The sequence below is a fragment of the Salvelinus alpinus genome, chromosome 1 (genome assembly GCF_045679555.1).
Source record: "Salvelinus alpinus chromosome 1, SLU_Salpinus.1, whole genome shotgun sequence".
Taxonomy (NCBI): domain Eukaryota; kingdom Metazoa; phylum Chordata; class Actinopteri; order Salmoniformes; family Salmonidae; genus Salvelinus; species Salvelinus alpinus.
The window spans coordinates 106,461,303-106,488,854 of record NC_092086.1 but is presented as its reverse complement, the minus strand read 5'-3'; the positions used below and the strand labels follow the sequence as shown (position 1 = coordinate 106,488,854).

Here is a 27,552-nt window from a genome sequence, read left to right as displayed (position 1 = left end):
CATTGTACACTTATTTTTTTATTAGTAGTATCACTAACTACTAATAACCTATGAACCTGAGTTACATTACTAGCACTGAGGTGGTTTGCCCTGGTAGGAAGCCCATTGTGTGCAGTTCACCCCACACTATCAACTCAAACATAAATATCACTGTCCTATCTACCTCTAAGCCTTCCAGTAAAGCAATAAAAATAGCCAACATTAACATACGTAGCCTAAAAACAAGGTTAATGAAATCGATAATTGCTAGTAACAGAACATTTATGTCTGTAAAATGCTTAATGTATGTGACATCAACAGAGGTATATTTTCTGGGTCACCTAAATATTGACTGATTTTAATCAAGCTGTCCACTCAAAAGGAAGCTTCAAGCTGCAACATGGTTCAGGTTATCAGTCAACCTACCAGGGTGTTTACAAACAGCATAGGAATGAAATCAACGATCACATTTTTACTAATTCTGCACTAAAGCAGTATCCCAATCCATTAGATGTAGAGATCATAATATAGTAGCCATGTCTAGGAAAACCAAAGTTCCAAAGGCTGGGCCTAATATAGTGTATGAGGTCATACAATAAGTTTTGTAGTGATTCCTATGTTGTAAAGAATATTTGCTGGTCTGTGGTGTGTAATGAGGAGCAACCAGACGCTTCACTTGACACATTTATGAAGTTGCTTATTCCAGTTACTAATAAGCATGCACCCATTAAGAAAATAAGTTGCTGAACGTCAAACGTACTGTACATTGAGAAATCATGTGTCTAAACTAAGCAAAAAGAAGAAACCACACTATGAAACAAAACTAAATGATATAAAGAATGATAGTAAAAAGCTTTGGATCACCTTAAATTCAATTTTGGACAAAAAGGCGAACTCAGGTCCATCCTTCATTGAAGCCGATGGCTTATTCATCACAAAACCCACTGATATTGCCAACAACTTTTTTCATTGGTAAGATTAGCAACTGTAAGGCATGACATGCCAACAAACCTACACATCCATTCATAACTGACCAAATTATGAAACACAAGCATTGTAATTTTTTATTCTGTAATGTGAGTGTGGAAGAGATTAAACATATTGTCTATCAACTATGACAAGCCACCTGAGTCTGACAGCTTGGATGGATCATGACTGAGAATGATAAGGTAATATATTGCCACACCTATTCATCATCTCTTCAAAGCCTACAGGATAGTGTGTGCCCTCACAGGAAAGTGAGTGCCCTCATTCTGCTACCCAAGAAGAGCAAAGCACCCTTTACTGGCTCAAACAGCCACCCAATCAGCATGCTACCAACTCTTAGTACATTTTTGGAAAAAAATGAGTTTGACCAGATACAATGCTATTTCACAGTAAATTAATTCAGCATGATTATCGGGAGTGGCACACATGTTCAGCACTTACACAAATGACTGATGATTGGGTGAAAGAAATTGATAATAAGAAGCTTGTGGGAGCTGTTTTGTTCGACTTCAGTGCAGCTTTTGACATTATCGATAATAATCTGCTGCTGGAAATATGTACGTATTATGGCTTTACATGCCCTGCTATATTGTCGATCGAGAGTTACCTGTCTAACAGAACACAGAAGGTGTTCTTTAATGGAAGCTTCTCCAACATAATCCAGGTAGTGTCGGGCATTCCTCAGGGCAGTTGTCTAGGCCCCTTACTTTTTTCAATCTTTACTAATGACCTGCCACTGGCACTGAGTAAATCCTGTGTGTATATGTATGCTGATAACTCAACATTATACACGTCAGCTACCACAGCAAGTGAAATCACTGCAACATTTAACGAAGAGCTGAAGTCAGTTTTAGAATGGGTGGCAAGTAATAAGATAGTACTAAATATTTAAAAAACTAAAAGCATTGTATTTGGGACAAACCATTCACTGAACCCTAAACCTCAACTAAATCTTGTAATCAATAATGTGGAAATTGGATTGTAAACTGTCATGGTCAAAACACATTGATGCAACGGTAGCTAGGTTGGGGAGAGGTCTGTCCGTAATAAAGTGCTACTCTGCTTTCTTGACATTGCTATCAACAAAACAAGTCCTACAGGCCCTAGTTTTGTCGCACCTGGACTACTAGTCAATCATATGGTCAAGTGCCACAAAGAGGGACATAGGCAAATTACAGTTGGCCCAGAACAGAGCAGCACGGCTGGTCCCTTAAATGTACACTGCACAGGAGGTTGGTGGCACCTTAATTGGGGAGGACAGGTTCCTGGTAATGGCTGGAGCAGAATTAGTGGAATGGTATCAAATACATGAAACACATGATATCCAGGTGTTTGATGCCATTCCATTAACTCCGTTCCAGTCATTATTATGATCCATCCTCCCCTCAGCAGCCTCCTTTGGTACATCAGTAACATGCATGTCAATCTCTCCTGGCTTAAAGTAAAGGTGAGATTGACTGCATGTTACTTTTTATTTAATTTTTAACTTTAGTTTAACTCTATTTATTGAACTGCATTGTTGGTTTAGGGCTTGTAAGTAAGTATTCGGCTCATGTGACAAATAACATTTGATTTGATTAGAAAGTACCGAGCTGTCTGTTCAAACGACTTGCGCACAGCTTAGACTCCCACGCATACCCCCACAAGACATGCCACCAAGGGTCTCTACATGGTTCCGAAGTCCAGAACGAGGTCAGAAGGTCAGAAGTCCAGAACAGACTCCGGGAAACACAATACTACACAGAGCCATAACTACATCAAGTAACTCATGTAAGCAGTAAAATCAGATTAAAAAACGGATAAAACTACACGTTATGGAACGACACAGACTGTAAAGAGACACACAAGTACTCACATGCTAGCACAGGCAGTCTATGTTCTAACATCTAGTGGAAAGCCTTCCCAGAAGAGTGGAGGCTGTTATAGCAGCAAAGGTTGGAACAATTCCATATTAACGCCCATGATTTTGGAATGAGATGTTTGAAGAGTAGCTGTCGACATTCTTTTGGTTATGTTGTGTACATTTTGTGTTGTAGATATGCAGAGGTGTAATGATGTTATATGATGTACTGTTTTATTGTATTTTTTTTTTTAATGTGATGTGACATAGCCCTTTCCTGCAGCCAAATCTTATTCATATTTTTCATAATTTCATATTATTTTTTATTTTTTTATAAACGCAGAAAATCTGGTGTTTCTATGACAAACGGTTATGTTATATTTCAGTCTTCTGTGATGTATATGAAGTGTAATATTGGGATGCAATCTCCAAATTGAATACATTTAAACTCTATATCTGACATGGTACAGGTGTCTTCTTTTTTTAAGCCCATAACCATGTGTGTGAGGTGTATACTTTTGTTTCATAGTTAACTTGTTTAAGACTACCAAGAAACACCCTGTGTGATCCTGATTTAGCCTACTGCAGTAAAAGTAATGTTTTTGGACCCTAAATAAGAACAAGGCTACCTAAATTCTATCAGCATATTGATTGTAGCACTCGCGCTGGCAAAACACTGGATCACTGCTACTCTAACTTCCGCGATGCTTACAAGGCCCTCCCCCGCCCCTCCTTCAGCAAATCTGGCCACGACTCCATTTTGCTCCTCCCTTCCTATAGGCAGAAACTCAAACAGGATGTACCCGTGATGAGGACTATTCAACGCTGGTCTGACCAATCGGAATCCACGCTTCAAGATTGTTTTGATCAAGCGGACTGGGACATGTTCCTGGGTAGCCTCAGAGAATAATATTGATTTATATGTTGATTCGGTGAGTGAGTTTATAAGGAAGTGCATAGGAGATGTTGTACCCACTGTGACTATTTAAACCTACCCTAACCAGAAACCATGGATAGATGGTGGCATTCGTGCAAAACTGAAAGCGCGAACAACCGCATTTAACCATGGATAGGTGACTGAGAATATGGCCGAATACAAACCGTTTAGTTATTTCCTCCACAAGGTAATCAAACAAGCGAAATGTCAGTATAGAGACAAAGTGGAGTCACAATTCAACGTCTCAGACACGAGACATATGTGGCAGGGTCTACAGACAATCACAGACTAAAAAAGGAAAATCAGCCACGTCACGGGCACCGACGTCTTGCTTCCAGACAAACTAAACACCTTCTTGGCCCGCTTTGAGGATAAAACAGTACCATCGCCCGCTACCAAGGACTGTGGGTTCTCCTTCTTCATGGCCAATGTGAGTAAGACATTTAAACATGTTAACCCTCGCAAGGCTCCGGTAGGGATATCCTTGTCTCATCGCGCACCAGCGACTCCTGTGGCGGGCCGGGCGCAGTGCCCGCTAACCAAGGTAGCCTGGTGCACGGTGTTTCCTCCGACACATTGGTGCGGCTGGCTTCCGGGTTGGATGCGCGCTGTGTTAAGAAGCAGTGCGGCTTGGTTGGGTTGTGTTTCGGAGGACGCATGGCTTTCGACCTTTGTCTCTCCCGAGCCCGTACGGGAGTTGTAGCGATGAGACAAGATAGTAATTACTAACAATTGGATACCACGAAATTGGGGAGAAAAGGGGGTAAAATAAAAATAAAAAACCCTTGCAAGGCTGCCGGCCCAGACTGCATCCCTAGCCGCATCCTCAGAGCATGCGCAGATCAGCTGGCTGGTGTGTTCAACAACATATTCAATCAGTCCCTATCCCAGTCAGCTGTCCCCACATGCTTCAAGATGGCCAACATTGTTCCTGTACCCAAGCAGGCAAAGGTAACTGAACTAAATGACTAATGCTTTGAGAGACTTGTCAAGGATCATATCACCTCCACCTTACCTGTCACGCTAGACCCACTTAAATTTGTGCATCGCCCCAATAGGTCCACAGACGATGCAATCGCCATCACACTGCACACTGCCTTATCCCATCTGGACAAGAGGAATACCTATGTAAGAATGCTGTTCATTGACTACAGCTCAGCATTCAACACCATAGTACCCTCCAAGCTCATCATTAAGCTTGAGGCCCTGTGTTTCAACCCCATCCTGTGCAATTGGGTCCTGAACTTCCTGACGGGCCGCCCCCAGGGCTGAAGGTAGGAAGCAACATCTCCACTTCGCTGATCCTCAACACTGGGGTGCGTGTTCAGCCCTCTCCTGTACTCCCTGTTCACCCATGAGTGTGTGGCCATGCACGCCTCCAACTCAGTCATCAAGTTTGCAGACGACACAACATTAGTAGGCTTGATTACCAACAACGACGAGACAGCCTATAGGGAGGAGGTGAGAGCACTCGGAGTGTGGTTTCAGGAAAACAACCTCTTACTCAATGTCAACAAAACAAAGGAGATGATCGTGGACTTCAGGAAACAGCAGAGGGAGCACCACCTATCCACATCGACGAGACAGCAGTGGAGAAGGTGAATAGTTTTAAGTTCCTCGGTGTACATATCACTGACAAACTGAAATGGTCCGCCCACATAGACAGTGTGGTGAAGAAGGCGCAACAGTGCCTCTTCAACCTCAGGAGGCTGAAGAAATTTGGCTTGTCAACTAAAACCCTCACAAACTTTTACAGATGCACAATTGAGAGCATCCTGTCTGGCTGCATCACCGCCTGGTACGACAACTGCACCGCCCATAACCACAGGGCTCTCCAGAGGGTGGTGCGATCTGCACAACGCATCACCGGGGGCAAATTACCTTCCCTTCAGGAAACCTACAGCACCCGAAGGCCAAAAAGATCATCAAGGACAACAATCCCCTGAGCCACTGCCTGTTCATCTCGCTACCACCCAGAAGGCGAGGTCAGTACAGGTGCATCAAAGCTGGGGCCGAGAGACTGAAAAATAGCTTCTATCTCAAGGCCATCAGACTGTTAAACAGCCATCAATAACACAGAGAGGCTGCTGCCTACATACAGACTTGAAATCATTGGGCACTTTAACAAAGGATCACTAGTGACTAATAATGCCACTTTAATAATGTTTACATATCTTGCATTACTCATCTCATATGTATATATTGTATTTTATACCATCTATTGCGCTCAGTCATTGCTCATCCATATATTTATATGTATATATTATTATTCCATTCCTTTACTTATATTTGTGTGTATTAGGTAGAGGTTGTGAAATTTATTTATTTATTTAACCTTTATTTAAATAGGCAAGTCAGTTAAAAACAAATTCTTATTTCCAATGACGGCCTACCAAAAGGCAAAAGGCCTCCTGCGGGGACGGTGGCTGGGATTTAAATTAAAATGAGGGTTAGGGTTAGGAGGGTGAGGCCTAAGAGAGTTTTATAAATAAGCATCAACTAGTGGGTCTTGCGACAGGTATACAGATGACTTGTTAGGTATTGCTGCACTGTCGGAACTAGAAGCACAGGCATTTCGCTACACTTGGAATAACATCTGCTAACCATGTGTATGTGAAAAAAGACGATTTGATTTGATTTGATTTGAGGAAGAGAAGCTGTTGCCTTGGCAGCAGCTAATGGGGATCCATAATAAGTACAAGTACTTCACTTCTGTATGTCAGCTTGCCAATGAGGATTTTTAACTGTTCTCCAGATATAACCTGATTTCACCAATAAAAGCATATTTACAAGAGAAGGGCATAAATACAGATAAAAGAGGAACCAAGAGCCAATAGATTCAAAGATATCCTTTATTCTCTCCTGCTGTTCCGCTTGTGACCACCAAGTGGCCCCTCGCTCTTGCGCTCTCTCGCCCCTTGCGCTCTCGCGCTCTCTCTCTCCTGCTGTAGATCGTGGTCGTTAGGACCCAGCAAAGAATATTTAGTGCTCCATTGAGATATGAGCGGAGTCATAAACGCAACAATCCAATGGGAAGTCCATCAGTCACTAACACAGTATTAACATCGCAAAAACCAGCGGAATTACAAGAGTTGTACTGCCGCTATTCTTGTCTACAATGAGAGAACTTCACTTTAAGGATTACTTTTGGGTAAGTGCAAATGTTTGTATTTGCGTTGTGTGTCATCTGAGCTTAACCCTCATTAACTGTGCTTGCAGAACTATTTGTTTTTAGAGATCGAAATCAGATTTCGAAGTATTAACAAGTTGTAAACACAACTGAAGGAGCATACACAATTATCTATTTAACAAGTCTAGTGATGTATGTTAGGTCATTGAATTTGTTCAGAATATTACACACTGCATGGACTGGCTATTTTATTAGCACGTCTCTAACCCAGGAGTGTAGTTCTGGTCCTTTTGAACACCTTGTAATATGTGCAGATGCCAATCAAATTTGCAGGGCTCAGGAGTATACCTACCCCTGCAGTGTAGGTCTACTGTATACCTCTTTAATCACGTGGTTAAAATGATTATATGTCATTATCTCATGCAGACATACATTACAGAGCACGTCAACTGCAGTTTATCATCCCAAACACATGTTTATTCATGCTCACGAAATACTTATATTGCTTCATTGCTGTTAGATTTATTGTTTCCGTAGTCTGATGTAATTTCTGCTAAAACCCATTGGGAAGCTTTTACATTCTGGATTATTTTGGTTTTAGCCCTTGGGGGTCTTCTCTCTGTCAGTAATGTTGTAATGAGTTGTTTCCTTTTTGATAGACTGTTAAAAGGCAATGCAGTGAGGAGTATAGGATTTTGATAGACCAATACTGGGAGGGTGTGAGAGACCCTCCATGGTGTGCTATGATTTGATTACTTATTGTTATTCCATCTTCCCCAATGTTGCCAGAATGGGGAGCTGACCAGTACCGGGGGTTATGACTGTGTCATCCAGCATCTCAACGATGGTAAGAGGACATGCAAGGAGATAGAAGACTTCATGAAAGCCAGGTGAGAAACCATGTGAGATATCATCCAATAGAAACCATTAATTGAATCCTCAGACTACTACAGAGAATATGCTCTGAAACAACAGTATGGATGCTGTTATTCTGTCTAGGTGACAGCGCCCACAGGTTCTGCTGCCATGTTGTTGTTGTTGTGTCTATGTTTATTTTAACTGAATATCAGTAATGTTTTGTTGTGGACTGACCTTTTCAAAGGGCATGAGGGCTTCGTTCCACGGTACAGAAGTAAGAAAGTCAGTCATGATTTATTTTCCACCATGCTTTAGATCATGTGGGCGCAGAAGGATTAATCATTCTATATCTAGGCAAAGTGTACTGTGAATGGTTGTTGGTGTTCAACAAACACTGCTTCAGTGTTTCCTGTTTCTGGTGTCACTGAGTGTGCACTTACAGTAAAAGCGAGTGGTTCATCTGTTTTATCTGTTATTTCCTCATTTAGGACAGAAATGACACTATTATCCAATGGTCTAGAATGATGTTAGTGTTAATTTAATAGAGTATGCAGACTATAGCTTACATATTTGTCTTTAGCTCTTGTCCTACTTCATATTTACTGTGTATTCACCTCACGATTTTGAATGTGGAAATTTGTCCTACCAATCTAAATTCCTGACCAACTGATACAGCATACTTGATCAAACTTCTAATTATGAATCATTATTATGTTTAATACTTTTACATTTTTTGTTTGCTCCCTCCTCTCTGGACTGTACTGTTTAATGATTAATCCAAGCACAATACAGACTGTGCAATCAGTCATGCACAAGGAAACAACTCCATAATAACACTGTTATATTGAAAGATATAAAGTGTGATTTTGCATGTGTTAGTTCCTCTAAGATAAAGAAATTGAATGCCATTTTGAAGTTATCTTTTTTTAATCTCGTGGACACTGTGGACTTCCCCTCTGTGGTGCATTGTGGTGTAGATCCTCATGCGATTGCCTAATGTTCTCTCATGCGCATACTGTAGCTAATGTTTGTTAACTGTATACCTTGTTGAATGCACATATGAAGAGATGTGTTTGGTTCTTTCAGAGCATCCATAGAGGAGAAGTATGCCAAAGAGCTACTGGGTCTCTCCAAAAAGGTGTGTGGGCACAATGAGATGAAGTAAGTAAATATTCCTGTTGCTGATGTTATTGATTCTTGAGTAGACATTGCTTGCCATCAGTCAGGGACTGTAGAAATGTATACAAAAAATATTTGAAAGCCCTGCTATTGAAGGTAGATACACTTGTAATGGGCTTCAGGTGCGGACTGGAACCAAAAATCGGCCTTGGCATTTCTAACCCACCGGTAAAATGTTTTCCTTGAGGCCCTCACACATGCCTATTTTTTTCCCCCCTAATTTTAAAATCAAAAACCCAATGTAGACAGGCCCACTAGGCAACAAATTGACCAGCCCATCTGGCATTTGCCCAAAATACCAGATGACCAGTACCCCCGATGGGCTTGGTTAAAAGCCATCATATTTAATAGCCTTCTGATTGCCTGGGTGCCAGTCTGTCTCTCAAGCAAGACAAGGAAATACAAACGTATATAGAGTTGTTGATATTGTCTTGTACACAGCCTTCAGATGGAACACTAGAAGGCTGTGAATCTAGCCACTGATAGCACTGTCTGACGTTGACAAAACCGTTTTGTTTCGCATGTAAAAAGATGGTATCTGCAATGGCTCAATGGCCCATGCAGCACTACACATAGAGATACAAGTATGCATTAAGGCATTAGTGTTATTAGAGGGTTAATGTTATTAGATTGAATTGCTTTTGAGCCTTTTTTTTTTGTTGAGAAGGATTCTGTCAGTGGCTTGAGTGCCCATCCTGTTTTAGTTTTGAGGGCTGGTGTTTGGAGGGGGTTTTAATGTAAACCCAATGAAGGTGCTAAGATACACTGAAAGGGTTTTAAAACAGAATTGAAGTATTCTGAAACACCCAAAGTGGTGTTTGGTGTTTTTTAAGAGAGTGTTGTGAATGCACTTCTCAATGCATGTAAAAGGCACCATCAAAAACACAACAATATTTTTTTGTGGACTGTCTCTCATACAATCAAATGGTTTAGAAATGCAACTAGTTACCGTAAATATTGATCGATTATAATTTTCAATCAATATTTTAAAACTTATTGTAGGCTCTTTTGCACATTCAGAGACAGAGCTGTCAAATGTTCCACAATTTTCTGAAATATCTTACATTTTTTAAGAAGACACTGGGCTAATACGACTCAGGATATGACTCAGATGCAGACACAGGAGACGGAAGGTTCAATATACAGAGTAGTTTATTAAAACCACAGGAGGCAGGCAAAGGGCAGGTCGAGGACAGGCAGAGGTCGTAACCAGGTCCGAGTCTGATAGGTACAGGGCGGCAGGCAGGCTCGGGGTCAGGGCAGGCAGAAGTTCGTAAACCAGGTCCGAGTCTGATAGGTACAGGGCGGCAGGCAGGCTCGGGGTCAGGGCAGGCAGAAAAGGTTGGAACCGGAAGAACTAGAAACCAGGGACTAATTATGAACAGGAGTGCGGGAAAAACACGCTGGTAGGCTTGACGAGACAAGACAAACTAGCAACAGACAAACAGAAAACACAGGTATAAATACACAGGGGAAATGGGCGACACCTGGAGGGGGGTGAAGACAAGCACAAGACAGGTGAAACCGATCAGGGTGTGACATGGGCTTGTAATACTTTTCCTAGAGCCTGGCCTATTGTGATATTATACATTATGTTACAATCAAAATGTTTAGGGCATCCTATAGCAGAGGTAACATGTATAAAGGGGGTCTTCATCACTGGTATTTGTGTGACAAGGTAGATTTGAACCTGGGTCTCCTGTTTGTCAAGACACTGCCTTAGTCCACTCAGACAGTCTTCAGGACTCAATGGTTTAACTGAACCAGCCTTGTAACACTGAGCACATGGGCCCAATTCATACTTGAGATGAGTAGACTTAACATGGACTTAAGTCAATAGGACGTGGACTTAATTGATTTTTTTTTCTGAGTACCTAAACTTCTATCAAGTTTGAGTAGGACCTCTGAAGAATATTTTTGTGGAATTCCACCTTCATTCCACCGCTCGGATGCTTTCTCCGGTGAGATAAATTCGCAAGTGGCTGAAACTAAGAAAAGTTGGTGGGTGCACAGTGCACTGTTCGGATGCTGGAAATATTTTGGATGACCGTGCAAAGGTAGCCTACTTTTTGAAGTGATTTGTTTTACAATAAGATGAAAACATCATGACTGGTTGTGTTCATGGCACATAAAAAGATAATACATTTTACGTTTACTCCAAACTGAATTTATTTAGCTACGAAAACAATTGTTTCTATTGGAGGTAGTTCCCTCCCTGTTCTGTTTGCTCTGTTTGCTTCTGCTTGGTTCTTAAACTGTAAACTGTTTCCGCTGCAGGATGTAATGAATAAACCCCGGTTTTATTCATTAGTTAATTGACACATGTCACTGGCTTGTTTGTCTATTACCTTTGTGAGCTCTGTCTATAGCCTATGGCTTACCATGCCACATGTTATTGCATCCCACTTTTGACATTCATATTATCTTGTTGCTATATTTGCATACCTTTTATTCCTGTATATGCATTTCATATATTGCTATTTATATGTTTAATTATTGGATATTCATATTGCAATTTATTTATATTATAGCAGTTAATAACTAATTATGCATTCATATACTTCATATGTAATTATTGCTTGTTATGTGGTTTCTCTGTCTCCCTGCAGAAAACCATACATACATACATACATACTGTTCAAAAGTTCGGGGTCACTTAGAAATGTCCTTTTTTTGAAAGAAAAGCACATTTTTTGTTCATTATACCCGCAAAACACCAGTCTCAACGTCAACAGTGAAGCGGCAACTCCGAGATGCTGGCCTTCTAGGCAGAGTTGCAAAGAAAAAGCCATATCTCAGCCAATAAAAAGAAAAGATTAAGATGGGCAAAATGACACAGACACTAGACAGAGGAACTCTGCCTAGACCAGCATCTCGGAGTCGCCTCTTCACTGTTGACGTTGAGACTGGTGTTTTGCAGGTACTATTTAATGAAGCTGCCAGCTGAGGACTTGTGAGGCGTCTCTTTCTCAAACTAGATACTCTAATGTACTTGTCCTCTTGCTCAGTTGTGCACCGGGGCCTCTCACTCTTCTTTCTATTCTGGTTAGAGCCAGATTGCGCTGTGCTGTGAAGGGAATAGTACACAGCGTTGTATGAGATCTTCAGTTTCTTGGCAATTTCTCGCATGTAATAGCCTTCATTTCTCAGAAAAATAATAGACTGACGAGTTTCAGAAAAAAGTGCTTTGTTTCTGGCCATTTTGAGCCTGTAATCGAACCCACAAATGCTGATGCTCCAGATACTCAACTAGTCTTATGAAGAACAGTTTTATTGCTTCTTTAATCAGCACAACAATTTTCAGCTGTGCTAACATCATTGCAAAAGGGTTTTCTAATGATCAATTAGCCTTTTTAAATTATAAACTTGGATTAGCTAACACAACGTGCCATTGGAACACAGGAGTGATGGTTGTTGATAATGGGCCTCTGTAGGACTATGTAGATATTCCATAAAAAATCTGCCGTTTCCAGCTACAATAGTCATTTACAACATTAACAATATCTACATTGTATTTCTGATCAATTTGATGTTGTTTTAATGGACTTTTTTTTTTTTTTAAATTCAAAAACAAGGACATTTCTAAGTGACCCCAAACGTTTGAACAGTAGTGTACATACATAAATACATACATACATACATACATACATACATACATACATACATACATACATACATACATACATACATACATACATACATACATACATACATACATACATACATACATACAGTACCAGTCAAAGGTTTGGACACACCTACTCATTCAAAACTATGAAATAACACACATGGAATAATGTAGTAACCAAAAATGTATTAAACATATCAAAATCTATTTTAGATTCTTCGAAGTAACCACCCTTTGTCTTGATGACAGCTTTGCACACTCTTGGCATTCTCTCAACCAGCTTCACCTGGAATGCTTTTCCAAAAGTCTTGAAGAAGTTCCCACATACGGTATGTTGAGCACTTGTTGGCTGCTTTTCCTTCACTCTACGGTCCAACTCATCCCAAACCATCTCAATTGGGTTGAGGTCGGGTGATTGTGGAGCCCAGATGGGATGGCGTATCGCTGCAGAATGCTGTGGTAGACATTTTGGTTAAGTTTGCCTTGAATTCTAAATCAATCACGTCAGTGTCACCAGCAAAGCACCCCCACACCATCACACCTCCTCCTCCATGCTTCCCGGTGGGAACCACACATGCGGAGATCATCCATTCACCTACTCTGCGTCTCACAAAGACATTGTGGTTGGAACCAAAAATCTCAAATTTGGACTAATCAGACGAAGGACAGATTTCCACCGGTCTAATGTCCATTGTTCGTGTTTCTTGGCCCAAGCAAGTCTCTTCTTATTATTGTTGGTGTCCTTTAGTAGTGGTTTCTTTACAGAAATTTGACCATGAAGGCCTGATTCACGCGGTCTCCTCTGAATAGTCGATGTTGAGATGTGTCTGTTACATTTATTTGGGCTGTAATTTCTGAGGCTGGTAACTCTAATGAACGTATCCTCTGCAGCAGAGGTAACTCTGGGTCTTCCTTTACTGTGGCGGCCCTCACGAGCCAGTTTCATCATAGCGCTTGATGGTTTTTGCGACTGCACTTGAAGAAACTTTCAAAGTTCTTGACATTTTCCGGATTGACTGACCTTCATGTCTTAAAGTAATGATGGACTGCCATTTCTCTTTGCTTATTTGAGCTGTCCTTGCCATAATATGGACTTGGTCTTTTACCAAATAGGGCTATCTTTTGTATACCAACCTTACCTTGTCATAACACAACTGATTGGCTCAAATGCATTAAGAAGGAAAGAAATTCCACAAATAAACTTTTAACAAGGCACATCTGTTAATTGAAATGCATTCCAGGTGACTACCTCATGTGGCTGGTTGAGAGAATGCCAAGAGTGTGCAAAGCTGTCATCAAGGCAAGGGGTGGCTGCTTTGAAGAATCTGAAATATAAAATATATTTTTATTTGTTTAACACTTTTTTTGGTTACTACATGATTCCATATGTGTTATTTCATAGTTTTGATGTCTTCACTACTATTCTACAATGTAGAAAATAGTAAAAATAAAGAAAAACTCTTAAATGAGTAGGTGTGTCTAAACTTTTGACTGGCTGGTACTGTACGTACCTACAAACATACATACTACGTACTACGTTTCCCACTGGCTGGTCAATCCTAATCACAACCAATCAAGACAAGGATCACAGATTAATGCCAACTGAACTGTCAATTGTCAATCATATCATCTAACTCAAGTGTACTGTGATTGAATCAATCTGAATAGAATGTATATGAACATATCTGAATATAATGTCATTCCCTTGATTTTGAACAATATGAATATTATAAATACCTTACAGATCTTGTAACTGTCTTACTTTATCAATATAAAAATGTGAAAGACCTGTTAATGTTTTGCCATTGGATAATTTGCAAAGAAAAGATAAAGCATTTGACGCTTGTACATATGATTAATTGTGCTTTTATTAATTATAATCCTAGACAATCTTATTAGTTTGTATTTTCACAAAACTATATTTTCTGGTGTTCTTTGTTTGTGAATAATACTCTACATTTGACCTTCTGAAATGACCAAAGAGGAGTTTATCAACACACACCGTATAAGAGCAGGGAATGCATTCTGCACTAGAAAGGATTCGAAACACCATCATTAGTGTTTAGGAGCTTTAGAGGGAGGAAACGGCACCAAAAGAGAATTAATCTATTTCTGCACTAAACAGGACTCGAAACAACAAAATAGTGTTTTTGTCATTTCCCTGTAGCGCTCCCAATCTCTGGCAAGGTGTTGCACAACTCTAGATTATTTGGTGTTACAACACACCGTGTCATGTTTCGGAAAATCTCAGAATTATATGTTTCAACACTCTAGCAAAGTCAAGGTTTTGTCTCCTTAACGTTGGTGGCAGCTCCGTTGCCGCTAGTTGTAGTGTTACAAAACGCTTACATTTTAACAGCGTAGGTTGTACTGCATGCATTACTTTTCATAAAGCTGGTGTTTGTTTGTTTCATTATTTAGCACACTGAAGAGATCGCTGGACATGTTCAAACTGCGTAAGTGTTTTGCTGTCACAACAAATGTTTCTGATGTATGTTGATGACTAAGCTCAAATCTTTCTATTTCCATGTGTGTGTGTGTGTGTGTGTGTGTGTGTTCATGTAATATACTAACTCCCTCAAAACCCTCCTTTACAACATAGAAACTGAACATGTGAGTTTATCACACCTACAACTGGCACAAACAATGCGGGACGAGGCAAAAAAACTGGAGGACTTCAGGGAGAGACAGAAAGAAGCAAGAAAAAAGGTACATTAGAAACCAACCAATTACTTTTAAAAAACGACACATAAATGTAGGAATTCATACAACCTTTAATTACTAATAGACCTTATACGTTGCTAATACTGTGCACTTTGCTTAATAGTGAATGCAGTTATAGTGATCAATTGCTCATCAACCGCTTATATCAACTTATGTAGTGAGGCGAGCCACCAACTAGAGGGTTGCCAGTTCGAATACCATGGCTGACGAAAACCTGAAACCTCTGTGTGTCTTTCGGGATGGGATGGGAAGTCAGATTTCAGTTGGACCTTGTGATCTTAATCCTAATCGCCCTGCACAGATGTGATAATTATCGGGGTGAAAATCATGGATATATCATCTCTATCTTCTTTGCTTTAATATAATATATTTGACACCTCTTCTTCACAGGTAGAACAACAGATGGATGCCCTACACAAACAGAGGGCCACGCAGTTCAAGAAAACCATGGAGGTAAACTGGAGAACTTTCCCAATTTTTTTGTCAAACCAGCAGTTATCATCCCTGAACTAAGTAATCCCGAATTGATCATCTGTTCTCTAAAGGCATGTCTGGTTTCAGTCATCATGCTACCAAAACATGAAGCAGTCTTGCAATCTAAGTAATACTTAATCTGAGAAGAGGGAAGTTCATCAACAGCCAACAGCCATGGGGAGTGACGAATCGAGGAACCTCTCAAATAAATGGAGAGTTTCATTATATGTACTGGGGCACCTCAATTAAATGGGAAGTTACTGTAAATTACATACATATTATGTAGCCTACAAAAGCAGGTCACTGAGCAGGTCCCTTTTCTAGTCAGGTCTATTTAGACTACATGTGGTTTGTAAAACATTATGACAATGAAGTCTGTTCCATTCAGATGAAGGATCATAATTTGACCTCTATTGTCACAGCAAAATAATCCTGCAGCCACATTATGTTGCTTGATCAGTGGTTAGGCTTTCAGCTGCCTAAAAGTAGTCTTCATGAAAAGTGCAATACTGTTATTATCTTGTGTGTTAGTGTTGGTTTTCAGTGAATTTATGTCAATCATGAAGGTCATCTGCATTTCCTTGGGTGCAGGACAAATCTCAGCAACAGAAGAGATATCAAATTAAGGTCCTACAACTGTATCGGGTTCTGGGAATAACAATAGCTATAAAAACAAATGTTCCTTCTGTTTTCCTTATTATTCCCTTCTATCCTGCAGGGCTACAGGGCAAAGGTTACTAGTAAACACAAGTTGTGCTTTGTGCAGTTCCACTCAGAGAACGCTGGAGTCAGTCCTGGGCACATATTCACATTTTAGATTATGATGAATGAGATCAAATCAGATTTTATTTGTCACATGTTGAATACAATATGTGTAGACCTTACAGTGAAATGCTTACTTACGAGCCCTTAACCAACAATGCAGAGTAATAAAAAAGTAAGTAAGAAATATTTGCTAAATAATCTAAAGGAAAAATAGTAACATAATAAAAATAACAGTAATGAGGCTATATACAGGGCGTACCGGTACCGAGTCACTGTGCTGGGGTCGAGGTAATTGAGGTAATATGTCAAGTATATGTCAGTTCTTCAAGGCAAAACTGCTCCAGCTCCTTCAAGTTGGATGGGTTCCGCTGGTGTACAGCAATCTTTAAGTCATACCACAGACTCCCAATTGGATTGAGGTCTGGGCTTTGACTAGGCCATTCCAAGACATTTAAATGTTTCCCCTTAAACCACTTGTGTTGCTTTAGCAGTATGCTTAGGGTCATTGTCCTGCTGGAAGGTGAACCTCCGTCCCAGTCTCAAATCTCTGGAAGTCTGAAACAGGTTTCCCTCAAGAATTTCCCTGTATTTAGCGCCATCCATCATTCCTTCAATTCTGACCAGTTTCCCAATCCCTGCCAATGAAACACATCCCCACAGCATGATGCTGCCACCACCATGCTTCACTGTGGGGATGGTGTTCTCCGGGTGATGAGAAGTTTTGGGTTTGCGCCAGACATAGCGTTTTTCCTTGATGGCCAAAGAGCTCAATTTTAGTCTCATCTGACCAGAGTACCTTCTTCCATGTGTTTGGGGAGTCTCCCACATGTATTTTGATGAACAACAAACATCTTTAAGCAATGGCTTTTTTCTGGCCACTCTTCCGTAAAGCCCAGCTCTGTGGAGTGTACGGCTTAAAGTGGTCCTATGGACAGATACTCCAATCTCCGCTGTGGAGCTTTGCAGTTCCTTCAGGGTTATCTTTGGTCTCTTTGTTGCCTCTCTGATTAATGTCCTCCTTGCCTGGTCTGTGAGTTTTGGTGGGCTGGCCCTCTCTTGGCAGGTTTGTTGTGGTGCCATATTCTTTCCATTTTTAATAATGGATTTAATGGTGCTCTGTGGGATGTTCAAAGTTTCTGATATTTTTTTATAACCCAACCCTGATCTGTACTTCTCCACAACTTTGTCCCTGACCTGTTTGGAGAGCTCATTGGTCTTCATAGTGCCGCTTGCTTGGTGGTGCCCCTTGCTTAGTGGTGTTGCAGACTCTGGGGCCTTTCAGAACAGGTGTGTGTATATATACTGAGATCATGTGACAGATCATGTGACACTTGGATTGCACACAGGTGGACTTTATTTAACTAATTATGTATCTTATGAAGGTAATTGGTTGCACCAGATCTTATTTAGGGGCTTCGTAGCAAAGGGGGTGAATACATATGCACGCACCACTTTTAATTTTTAAAATATTTTTAATATTTTTTGAAACAAGTCATTTTTTTAATTTCACTTCACCAATTTGGACTTTGTTTTGTATGTCCATTACATGAAAGCCATTTAAAATACAGGTTGTAATGAAAGAAAATAGGAAAAACGCCAAGGGGGTGAATACTTTTGCAAAGCACTGTACTCATTCAAGGGTTTTTCTTATTTAAAAAAAAAAACTATTTTCTACATTGTATAATGATAGATAAGACATCAATACTATTAAATAACACATGGAATCATGTAGTAACCAAAAAAGTGTTAAACAAATCAAAATATATGTTATATTTGACATTCTTCAAAGTAACCACCCTTTGTCTTGATGACAGCTTTGCACACTCTTGGCATTCTCTCAACCAACTTCACCTGGAATGCTTTTCAAAAGTGTTGAAGTAGTTCCCACATATGCTGAGCACGTGTTGGCTGCTTTTCCTTCACTTTGTGGTCCATCTCATCCCAAACCATCTCAATTGGTTTGACGTATGACTTGGCGTTCCTGTAGTGCTTGCCATGTAATAGCAGAGAGAACAGTCTATGACTTGGGTGACTGGTGTGTTTGACCATTTTTAGGGCCTTCCTCTAACACCGCCTGGTTTAGAGGTCCTGGATGGCAGGGAGCTCGACCCCAGGGATGTACGCCTTGTGGTCAGATGCCAAGCAGTTGCCATACCAAGCGGTGATGCAACCAGCAGGATGCTCTTGATGGTGCAGCTGTAGAACCTTTGGAGGGTCTGAGGACCCATGCCAAATCTTTTCAGCCTCCTGAGGGGGAATAGGCGTTGTCGTCACGACTGTGTTGTTCTGCTTGGACCAACTTAGGTCCTTAGTGATGTGGACACCAAGGAACTTGAAGCTCTCGACCTTCTCCACTGCAGCCCTGTCGATGTGAATGTGAGCGTGCTTGGCCCTACCTTTCCTTTAGTCCACGATCAGCTCCTTTGTCTTGCTCACGTTGAGGGAGATGTTGTTGTCCTGGCACCACACTATCCTCCCTATAGACTGTCTCATTGTTGTTGGGGATCAGGTCTACCACCGTCGTTGGCAAACTTAATGATGGTGTGAGAGTTGTGCATGGACACACAGTCGTTGGTGAACAGGGAGGACAGGAGGGGACTAAGCACGCACCCCTGAAGGACCCCTTTGTTGAGGGTCAGCATGGCGGATGTTTTATTGTCTACCCTCACCACCTGGGGGTGGCCCCTCAGGAAGTCCAGAATCCAGTTGCAGAGGTGTTCAGTCCCATGATCCTTAGCTTAGTAATGAGCTTGGAGGGCACTATTGTGTTGAACACTGAGCTGTAGTCAATGAACAGCATTCTCACGTAGGTGTTCATTTTGACCAGGTGGGAAAGGGCAGTGTGTAGTGCAGTAGAGATTGTATCATGTGTGGATCTGTTGGGGTGGTATGTGAATTGGAGTTGGTCCAGAATTTCTGGGATGATGGTTTTGATGTGAGCCATGACCAGCCTTTTCAAAACATTTCATCACTACAGATGTGAGTGCTTCGGGGCTATAGTCATTTAGACAGGTTACCTTGGCGTTCTTCGGCACAGGGACTATGGTGGTCTGCTTGAAACATGTAGGTATTACAGACTAGGTCAAGGAGAGGTTAAAAATATCAGTGAAGACACTTGCCAGCTGGTCTGCACATGCTTTGAGTATGCGTCCTGGTAATCTTTCTGACCCTGTGGCCTTGTGAATTTGAACCTGTTTAAGGGTCTTACAAAAAAAGGCTACGAAGAGCGTGACCATAAAGTCTTCTGGAACAGCTGGTGTTCTCGTGCATGGTTCAGTGTTGCTTGCCTTGAAGCGAGCATAGAAGGAATTTAGCTCGTCTGGTAGGCTCCCATCACTGGGCAGCTCACGGCTGGGTTTCCCTTTGTAATCTGTGATAGTTTGCAAGCCCTGCCACATCCGATGAACATAGTAGAACTCGATCTTAGTCCTCTATTAACGCTTTTCCTGTTTGATGGTTCGTCGTAGGGCGTAGCAGGGTTTCTTATAAGCGTCCGGATTAGTGTCCCGCTCCTTGCCTGTAATCCATGGCTTCTGCTTGGGATATGAACGTACCTTCACTATGGGGACAACGTCGTCGATGCACTTATTAATGAAGCCGGTGACTGATGTGGTATACTGCTAAATGCCATCGGATGAATCCCAGAACATATTCCAGACTGTGCTAGCAAAACAGTCCTGTAGCCTAGCATCCGCTTCATCGGACCACTTCTGTAATTGAACACTGGTTGAGTGCGGGCACTGATACCTCCTGTTTGAGTTTTTGCTTGTAGGCAGGAATCAGGAAGATAGAGTTGTGGTCCGATTTTCCAAATGGAGAGCTGTAAAGATGATCTCGAATTTTCTTTCCCCTAGTTGCACATTTAACATGCTGGTAGAAATGAGGTAAAACGGATTTCAGTTTTCTTGCGTTAAAGTCCCTGGTCACGAGGAATGCGATCTCTGAATGAGAATTTTCTTGTTTGGTTATGCCTTGTACAGCTCGTTGAGTGCATGTAACGGCTGTCGTCGGTGGAAGAAGGAGAGGACCAATGCGCAGCGTGGTAATTGTTCATCTTATTTAATGGAAGTGAACAACTCAAAATAAAAACAACAAAAGTGACAACCGAAACAGTTCTATCTGGTGCAGACACACAAAGACTGAAAACAACCACCCACAAAACCCAACACAAAACAGGCTACCTAAATATGGTTCCCAATCAGAGACAACACAAAACACCTGCCTCTGATTGAGAACCATATCATGCCAAACACAGAAATAGGAAAACATAGAAATATAAACATAGACTGCCCACCCCAACTCACGCCCTGACCATACTAAATAAAGAAAAAACTAAGGAAATAAAGGTCAGAACGTGACAGTGCAGTCTTCGTGCCAGCATTGGTTTGTGGTGGTAAATAGACAGCTACAAAGAATATAGATGAGAACTCTCTTGGTAAATAGTGTGGTCTACGGCTTATCACAAGGTACTCTAACTAAGGTGAGCAAAACTTAGAGACTTCTTTAATATTAGAGATCGTGCACCAGCTGTTGTTAATAAAGAGACACAGACCCTCCCCCTGATCTTACCGGAGGCTGCTGTTCTGTCTTGCCGATTCACGGAAAACCCAGCTAACTGTAAATTATCCATGTCCTTGTTCAGCCACGACTCGATGAAACATAAAATATTACAGTTTTTAATGTCCTGTTGATAAGATATTCTCGAACGTAGCTCATCCAGTTCATTCACTAGTAGTTGCACGTTCACCAGTAGAACGGAGGGTAGAAGCGGATTATCCACTCGTCGACGCAGTCTCGCCAGGCATCTGGCTCGCCGACCCCTGTAGCGGCATCTCCTCTTCTTACGAATTACGGGGGTTTGGGCCTGGTCCCGGAAGAGATCAGCACTCCAACTCTGTCTCTTTCTAAGCGCCTGGCGTTTTTCATTGGTCAGACAAAGTGGTACTGTTAGGGCTGGGCATGTTGTGCCACATTGCCATGCCAACTGCTACTGAAACATCAGGCATTTTATACACAGTGGAATGACCTCAGAGTGTTGAAAAATGCAGGTTGTGGTAGTTGAATTCAATTGCATGGGCTTCATGTTTTATTTAGAGACTTTTATGTTATGTGAAGACAGTATAGAGTCTAGTAGAGTCAGTAAACTATATTATCAGTTATTTCCTACCATCACCCCCCCACCAACGCCCCCTCCCTGTCCATGTCGTTAACCACAGTCAAAGAAGACATATGAGCAGAAGTGTCGCGACAAAGAGGAAGCAGAACAGAACATGAACCGAAACACCAGCACCAGCAATGTCAAGCAGCAGGAAAAGGTGAGTAATCTGAGAGACTGTGGGGGGTTGGGCAGGGGGTTGGGGGGGGTCTAGTGGTAGTCATGCTGCCCCCGGACCACACATTGCCCCTGCAGCCATAGGTTCAAAACCAGACAGCAACACTTTCCATTCTATGTCCATCTCCTTTATCTCATCAATCACTTATTCACTGTATTTGTTGATAATTTAAAAAAAGATACATCAAAAAGAAACATAAAGCACTAGTGACAATAAATTATGTGAGTGAGCCATGGGAATCGTTTCAAAGGAAATAGCATACCTATTTTGAGCACAGGAATCAGACCACAAAAATTAGGCCTACACTGACCACAGGAAGAACAAGGCTATCTAGCTTGTACACTGTTAATGAAGAGGACATTTACAAATCAGACATGTGTTTTCACTCCTATATGCAGCATTGCATTGAAGTAAGTAATACCTGAACACAAGAAAGAGTTGAATAAAGTACAGAATCAGTGATTTTCTTTTCTTTATCTTTCAGCTATTGGCAAAAACACAGCAAGCAAAGCAGAATGCAGAAGAAGCTGGTAACAATGATAACATATTCTCCTTTGGTCTCTTAGCAACCATCAACAGGAAAACCACAATTGAGTCTAAATATCATCTAAAATGTCCCTGTATACTATGGTCTCCCAAGATGTATCCTCTGATTTGAATCTCAGACAGGCTATACTTGCACAACGTGTCTGTGCTGGGAAAAACCAGGGAGGACTGGCAGAAAGAACACGTTAAAGCATGTGAGGTAAGGGCCAGAAAGCATGATGATATTTAGTTTCTTTGTTAGTTACATACTGTATTACTGGTGTAGTATGTGTAATAGTTTGACTACATCCAGGTATTTGTTTGTTAGCTATGTGTTGTAGTATTGGTATATATAATTTACATCCAGTTATTTGTTTGTCAGCTATAGGTTGTATTACTGGTATATATAATATAGTGCTCTGTTACATCCAGGTATTTGAGAAGCAGGAAGTGGAGAGGATCAATACTCTAAGGAACATGGTGTGGACTCACCTCAACCAGCTCTCCCAGCAGTGTGTCACCAGCGATGAGGTAAAGTGCTTCTAGGGACTCATCAATGTGCAATCTGCAATATTACTTACTGATATTGCATTTGTATTAATGATACCCATTGATTTTCTAAGAATATAGCAAATGAAGGATTGTGGCTGTAAGTGACCTTCCGTATTGCTTTGTGTTTCTAACTCTTGTTTCTGTGTGTGTCTATGGGTTCAGCTTCATGAGGAAGTGAGGAAGTCTCTTGAACAGTGTGACATACAGGAGGATATAGAACACTTTGTGAACCTCAGACGGACTGGGGACAAACCGCCTGGTACAGTTCTCACTCTTCACAGATCACCTTTGACAACAGACACATACAATACATTATAGGTCCTCTAAGGACCACAAACAGACTGACTTTTTAGTGTCATCCATGATGGCATAAATGTTGTCCTAATTTTGGTGTGTCCGGGTCCCCCTCCCTAACAGTCTAGTTGTGTATTGTAGTTGTACTGTCCTCACCCCCTGGCCTTCTCTGTCCACACCCCTCACTCCTTGGCCTGCTCTGTCCTCACCCACTGGCCTGCTCTGTCCTCACGCCTCACCCCCTGGCCTGCTCTATCACCCCACACTCGCTGGCCTGCTCTGTCCTCACCCCTCATACCCTGCTCTGTCCTCGTCCCTCACCCCTCACTCTCTGGCCTGCTCTGTCCTCACTCCCTGCCCTGCTCTGTCCTCACCCCTCATCCCCTGCTCTGTCCTCACCCCTCACCTCACCCCTCACCTCTCACTCCCTGGCCTGCTCTGTCCTCACCCCCTGGCCTGCTCTGTCCTCACCCCTGGCCTGCTCTATCCTCACTCCCTGGCCTACTCTGTCCTCACCTCCTGGCCTGCTCTCCTGGCCTACCCCTCATCCCCTGCTCTGTCCTCACCCTTCAACCCCTGGCCTGCTCTGTCCTCAACCCTCATCCCCTGCTCTGTCCTCACCCCTCACCTCTCACCCCCTTGCCTGCTCTGTCCTCACCCCTCAACCCCAGGCCTGCTCTGTCCTCAAGGAGTGAGGGGTGAGGACAGAGCAGGCCAGGGGATGAGGGGTGAGGACAGAGCAGGGTAGGACGTGAGAGGTGAGGCCTGCTCTGTCCTCAACCCCTGGTCTTCTCTGTCCTCACCCCCTGGCCTGCTCTGTCCTCACCCTCATCCCCTGCTCTGTCCTCATCCCTCACTCCCTGGCCTGCTCTGTCCTCACTCCCTGGCCTGCTCTGTCCTCACCCTCGCTCCCTGGCCTGCTCTGTCCTCACTCCCTGGCCTGCTCTGTCCTCACCCCTCGCTCCCTGGCCTGCTCTGTCCTCACCCCTCACTCCCTGGCCTGCTTTGTCCTCACCCCTCGCTCCCTGGCCTGCTCTGTCCTCACCCCTCACTCCCTGGCCTGCTCTGTCCTCACCCCCTGGCCTGCTCTGTCCTCACCCTTCAACCCCAGGCCTACTCTGTCCTCACCCCTCATCCCCTGCTCTGTCCTCATCCCTCACCTCTCACTCCCTAGCCTGCTCTGTCCTCACCCCTCACTCCCTGGCCTGCTCTGTCCTCACCTCCTGGCCCTGCTCTGTCCTCAACCCTCACCCCCTGGCCTGGCCTGGCCTGGCCTGTTCTGTCCTCAACCCTCACCCCCTGGCCTGTTCTGTCCTCAACCCTCAACCCCTGGCCTGCTCTGTCCTCACCCCCTGGTCTGCTCTGTCCTCACCCCATGGCCCGCTCTGTCCTCACCCCCTGGTCTGCTCTGTCCTCACTCCTCAGCTCCTGTTCTGTATGAGAACTTCTACAGCGGTCAGAGGGTCCCCGTAGGACCACCATTCTCCCGAACGGCTCCTCCTATCACCAGGTGAGAGAGCAAACCAAGAGTTGCTGAATATTGTTTCACCCTGAGAGAGGAACGACCCACACAGCAGATGAGGATCTTCACCTTGCCACAAAAAATCATGTTTTTCATAATTCTCATCATGTCATGTCGATTTCTATTTTGTCTGTTTTGTGAAAATCAGGAGAGGACCATTGCCTAATCCAAACAATACCGAAGGTACATGTTAAAAAACTCCAGAGATATACAGATAGATATTATTACAGTTGTCAGATTTGATCCATCATTTAATATATTGATAAACTGTTATTTTATTTCCTTTTTAATGACAAGCCACTGTTTGTCTGTTTTATTTGTGCTTTGAATTCCTCTGCTGTAGGTGATGTGATCTACTCAACTGTAGATCCAGGCTACAGTGCTCTACAATACTAGAACATATATTCAGTGGTAAGTACTTTATTCTTCAGTATTATAGCTTTAGTCAAATGACCATTGTTATCACAATAAGTTTGAGCCTGACTAAAACTATGGGTTTATTTGTTTCTTAACTCGTTGTTTCCAGTTTTCCATGGATATTGACTGCCTGGTGGATTTACACAGATGGCTGAGTGGGGATTCCTTCATTGATGGATATAAAGAGTGGACTCGGTGCCTTCGTGGTCATTCAACAGTGACACCTGACAAACCAACTACCAAAATATCAGCATTGCTGACGTTAGTAGAGCATGTTTGATTGTGTCACCATTGTTGTTTTATAGCTGTGTTATAAACAGTAAGATGATGTGTCATAGCTCAATATATGTAAATAGATTCCAGAATGTATGAATATACTTAGTTTTCTACAGTCTAAACCAGGAAATATAATTAAAGCAAAAATAAAAGTAATCACTTTATAAGTTATTAACATTTGGGACAGCAGACATTCCAAAGCATTTTGCAACTTTTCAATATAAGAGGGTTACTTTTATTTGTTGATTAATAACATGAATTTTACAACAATACAGGTACATGATCTAAACGTTTTAAAGTTGTGTGATAAAGGCAAAATAACTTTAATAATTTAAATATTTGTTGTTGAACAATAAATATGTTTGTCAGTCACTTAATTAACACATTATTCTGTATCTTTGTAGAACCTATTTGTTTCCTGTTGTGGTCGATAATAATCTGATTGGTCTGTACTTGAACACTACATTGTGTTACTCAGGCTAGTTTCTGGTTGATGATTGCACACAGATCTTGATAAGAAAATTGAATAAAGGGCAGTTTAAGGTTGTATTAAGCATTCCCTGATTGAGAATATTCTGTAAGTGACAATTGACATCATGGAGAGGTCAAACACACTCATAAATTATGTTTTGAAACACTGACAGACTTCCTTGTAAAAACTCACTTCCTACTCCAAGTGTTCTATTGTTTTAAAGTGAAGATCTCTTTCTGTTTCTGCTTAGTGTGGCAGCGGAAAGATCTCAATTGCACACTCCTCTCGCCTCTTTAGTCTCCTCAAAACCCATTAGAGAAGAAGGTCAAAGGAGCGGAACCTCTGGCTTTCTCATCCAATGGGTTTTTGTGAAGGAGACGAGGAGCATGCAATTGAAATCCTCCCACGACACGTAGCTGTGGAGATTCATATTGAGTCAGATCTCAGAAAGATATCTAAATAGTTCAATTAAATAAGTCCTAAGAGTGAATTGCAGTATACCAAGTATGTCCATATTTGGGCCTTTGTGTTTTGCGAGGCCTGACAAAACAGTGATAGAATCAGCGGAAATTGGAACTCCCACAATAATGTTTCTCAATACTCTACTGTTCAAAACGTCAACTGGTGGTTAAAACGACACAACGATTCTTTCTTAACTTCTCCCCTGTCACTCAGGGGAGAAGGTCGTGCTGGGGTCACCCACATGTTTATGAATGTCTCCTTTATTCAACTTGGTGATCTCATTAAGATAAAAAAAAATCTACACTACATGACCAAAAGTATGTGGACAGCTTCTCATCTAACATTTCATTCCAAAATCATGGGTTTTAATATGGAGTTGCTGCGATAACAGCCTCCACTCTTCTGGGAAGGCTTTCCACTAGATGTTGGAATATTGCTGTGGGGACTTGCTTCCATTCAGCCACAAGAGCATTAGTGAGGTTGGTCACTGATGTTGGGAGATTAGGCCTGGCTCGCAGTCGGCGTTCCAATTCATCCCAAAGGTGAGGTCAGGGCTCTGTGCAGGCCAGTCAAGTTCTTCCACACCGATCTTGACAAAGCATTTCTGTATGGACCTTGCTTTGTGCACAAGGGCATTGTCATGCTGAAACAGGAAATGCCTTCTCCAAATGGTTGCCACAAAGTTGGAAGCACAGAATAGTCTAGAATGTCATTGTATGCTGTAGCATTAAGATTTCCCTTCACTGGAACATCACTGAAAAACAGCCCCAGACCATTATTCCTCCTCCACCAAAGGTGGCATCCTATGACGGTGCCACGTTGAAACTCAATGTGTTAATCAGTCAGGCTGTTCTACTGCCACTGTTTGTTTATGGATATTGCATGGCTGTGTGCTCAATTTTATACAGTTGACAGCAACAGGTGTGTCTGAAATACCCAAATCCACTCATTTGAAGGGGTGTCCACATACTTTTGTATATATAGCGTATTCATCAAGAGAGACCAGTCACTGTGTGAGGTAAGTCAGTGTTCATATTGGTGTGTTTGTCAGACAGAGGTCAGGGAAGTAGCTATGGACAGCAGAGATAGACTATATAACCTGGAGGCCTTTTGATCTATTCAGGAAATCAAACTGTAGATCAATACCACACTATGATAACACGCACACTATGATAACACACACTGTGTACAAAGTTAA

General features: G+C 42.0%; 1 protein-coding gene across 1 annotated transcript; it reads left to right on the top strand.

Annotated features, from left to right (window-relative positions):
• The first annotated feature begins 6,735 nt into the window (after positions 1–6,735).
• Positions 6,736–25,967, top strand: LOC139537760 (proline-serine-threonine phosphatase-interacting protein 2-like). Its single transcript, XM_071339501.1, has 15 exons — positions 6,736–6,894; positions 7,663–7,763; positions 8,818–8,892; positions 14,960–14,994; positions 15,141–15,247; positions 15,653–15,715; positions 21,718–21,816; positions 22,319–22,364; positions 22,500–22,579; positions 22,792–22,890; positions 23,074–23,170; positions 24,631–24,715; positions 24,876–24,910; positions 25,071–25,138; positions 25,254–25,967. Exons 1-14 carry the CDS (start codon positions 6,862–6,864, stop codon positions 25,121–25,123), a joined length of 1,008 nt encoding a protein of 335 aa, XP_071195602.1. The 5' UTR covers positions 6,736–6,861; the 3' UTR covers positions 25,124–25,138; positions 25,254–25,967.
• Positions 25,968–27,552: the final 1,585 nt, after the last annotated feature.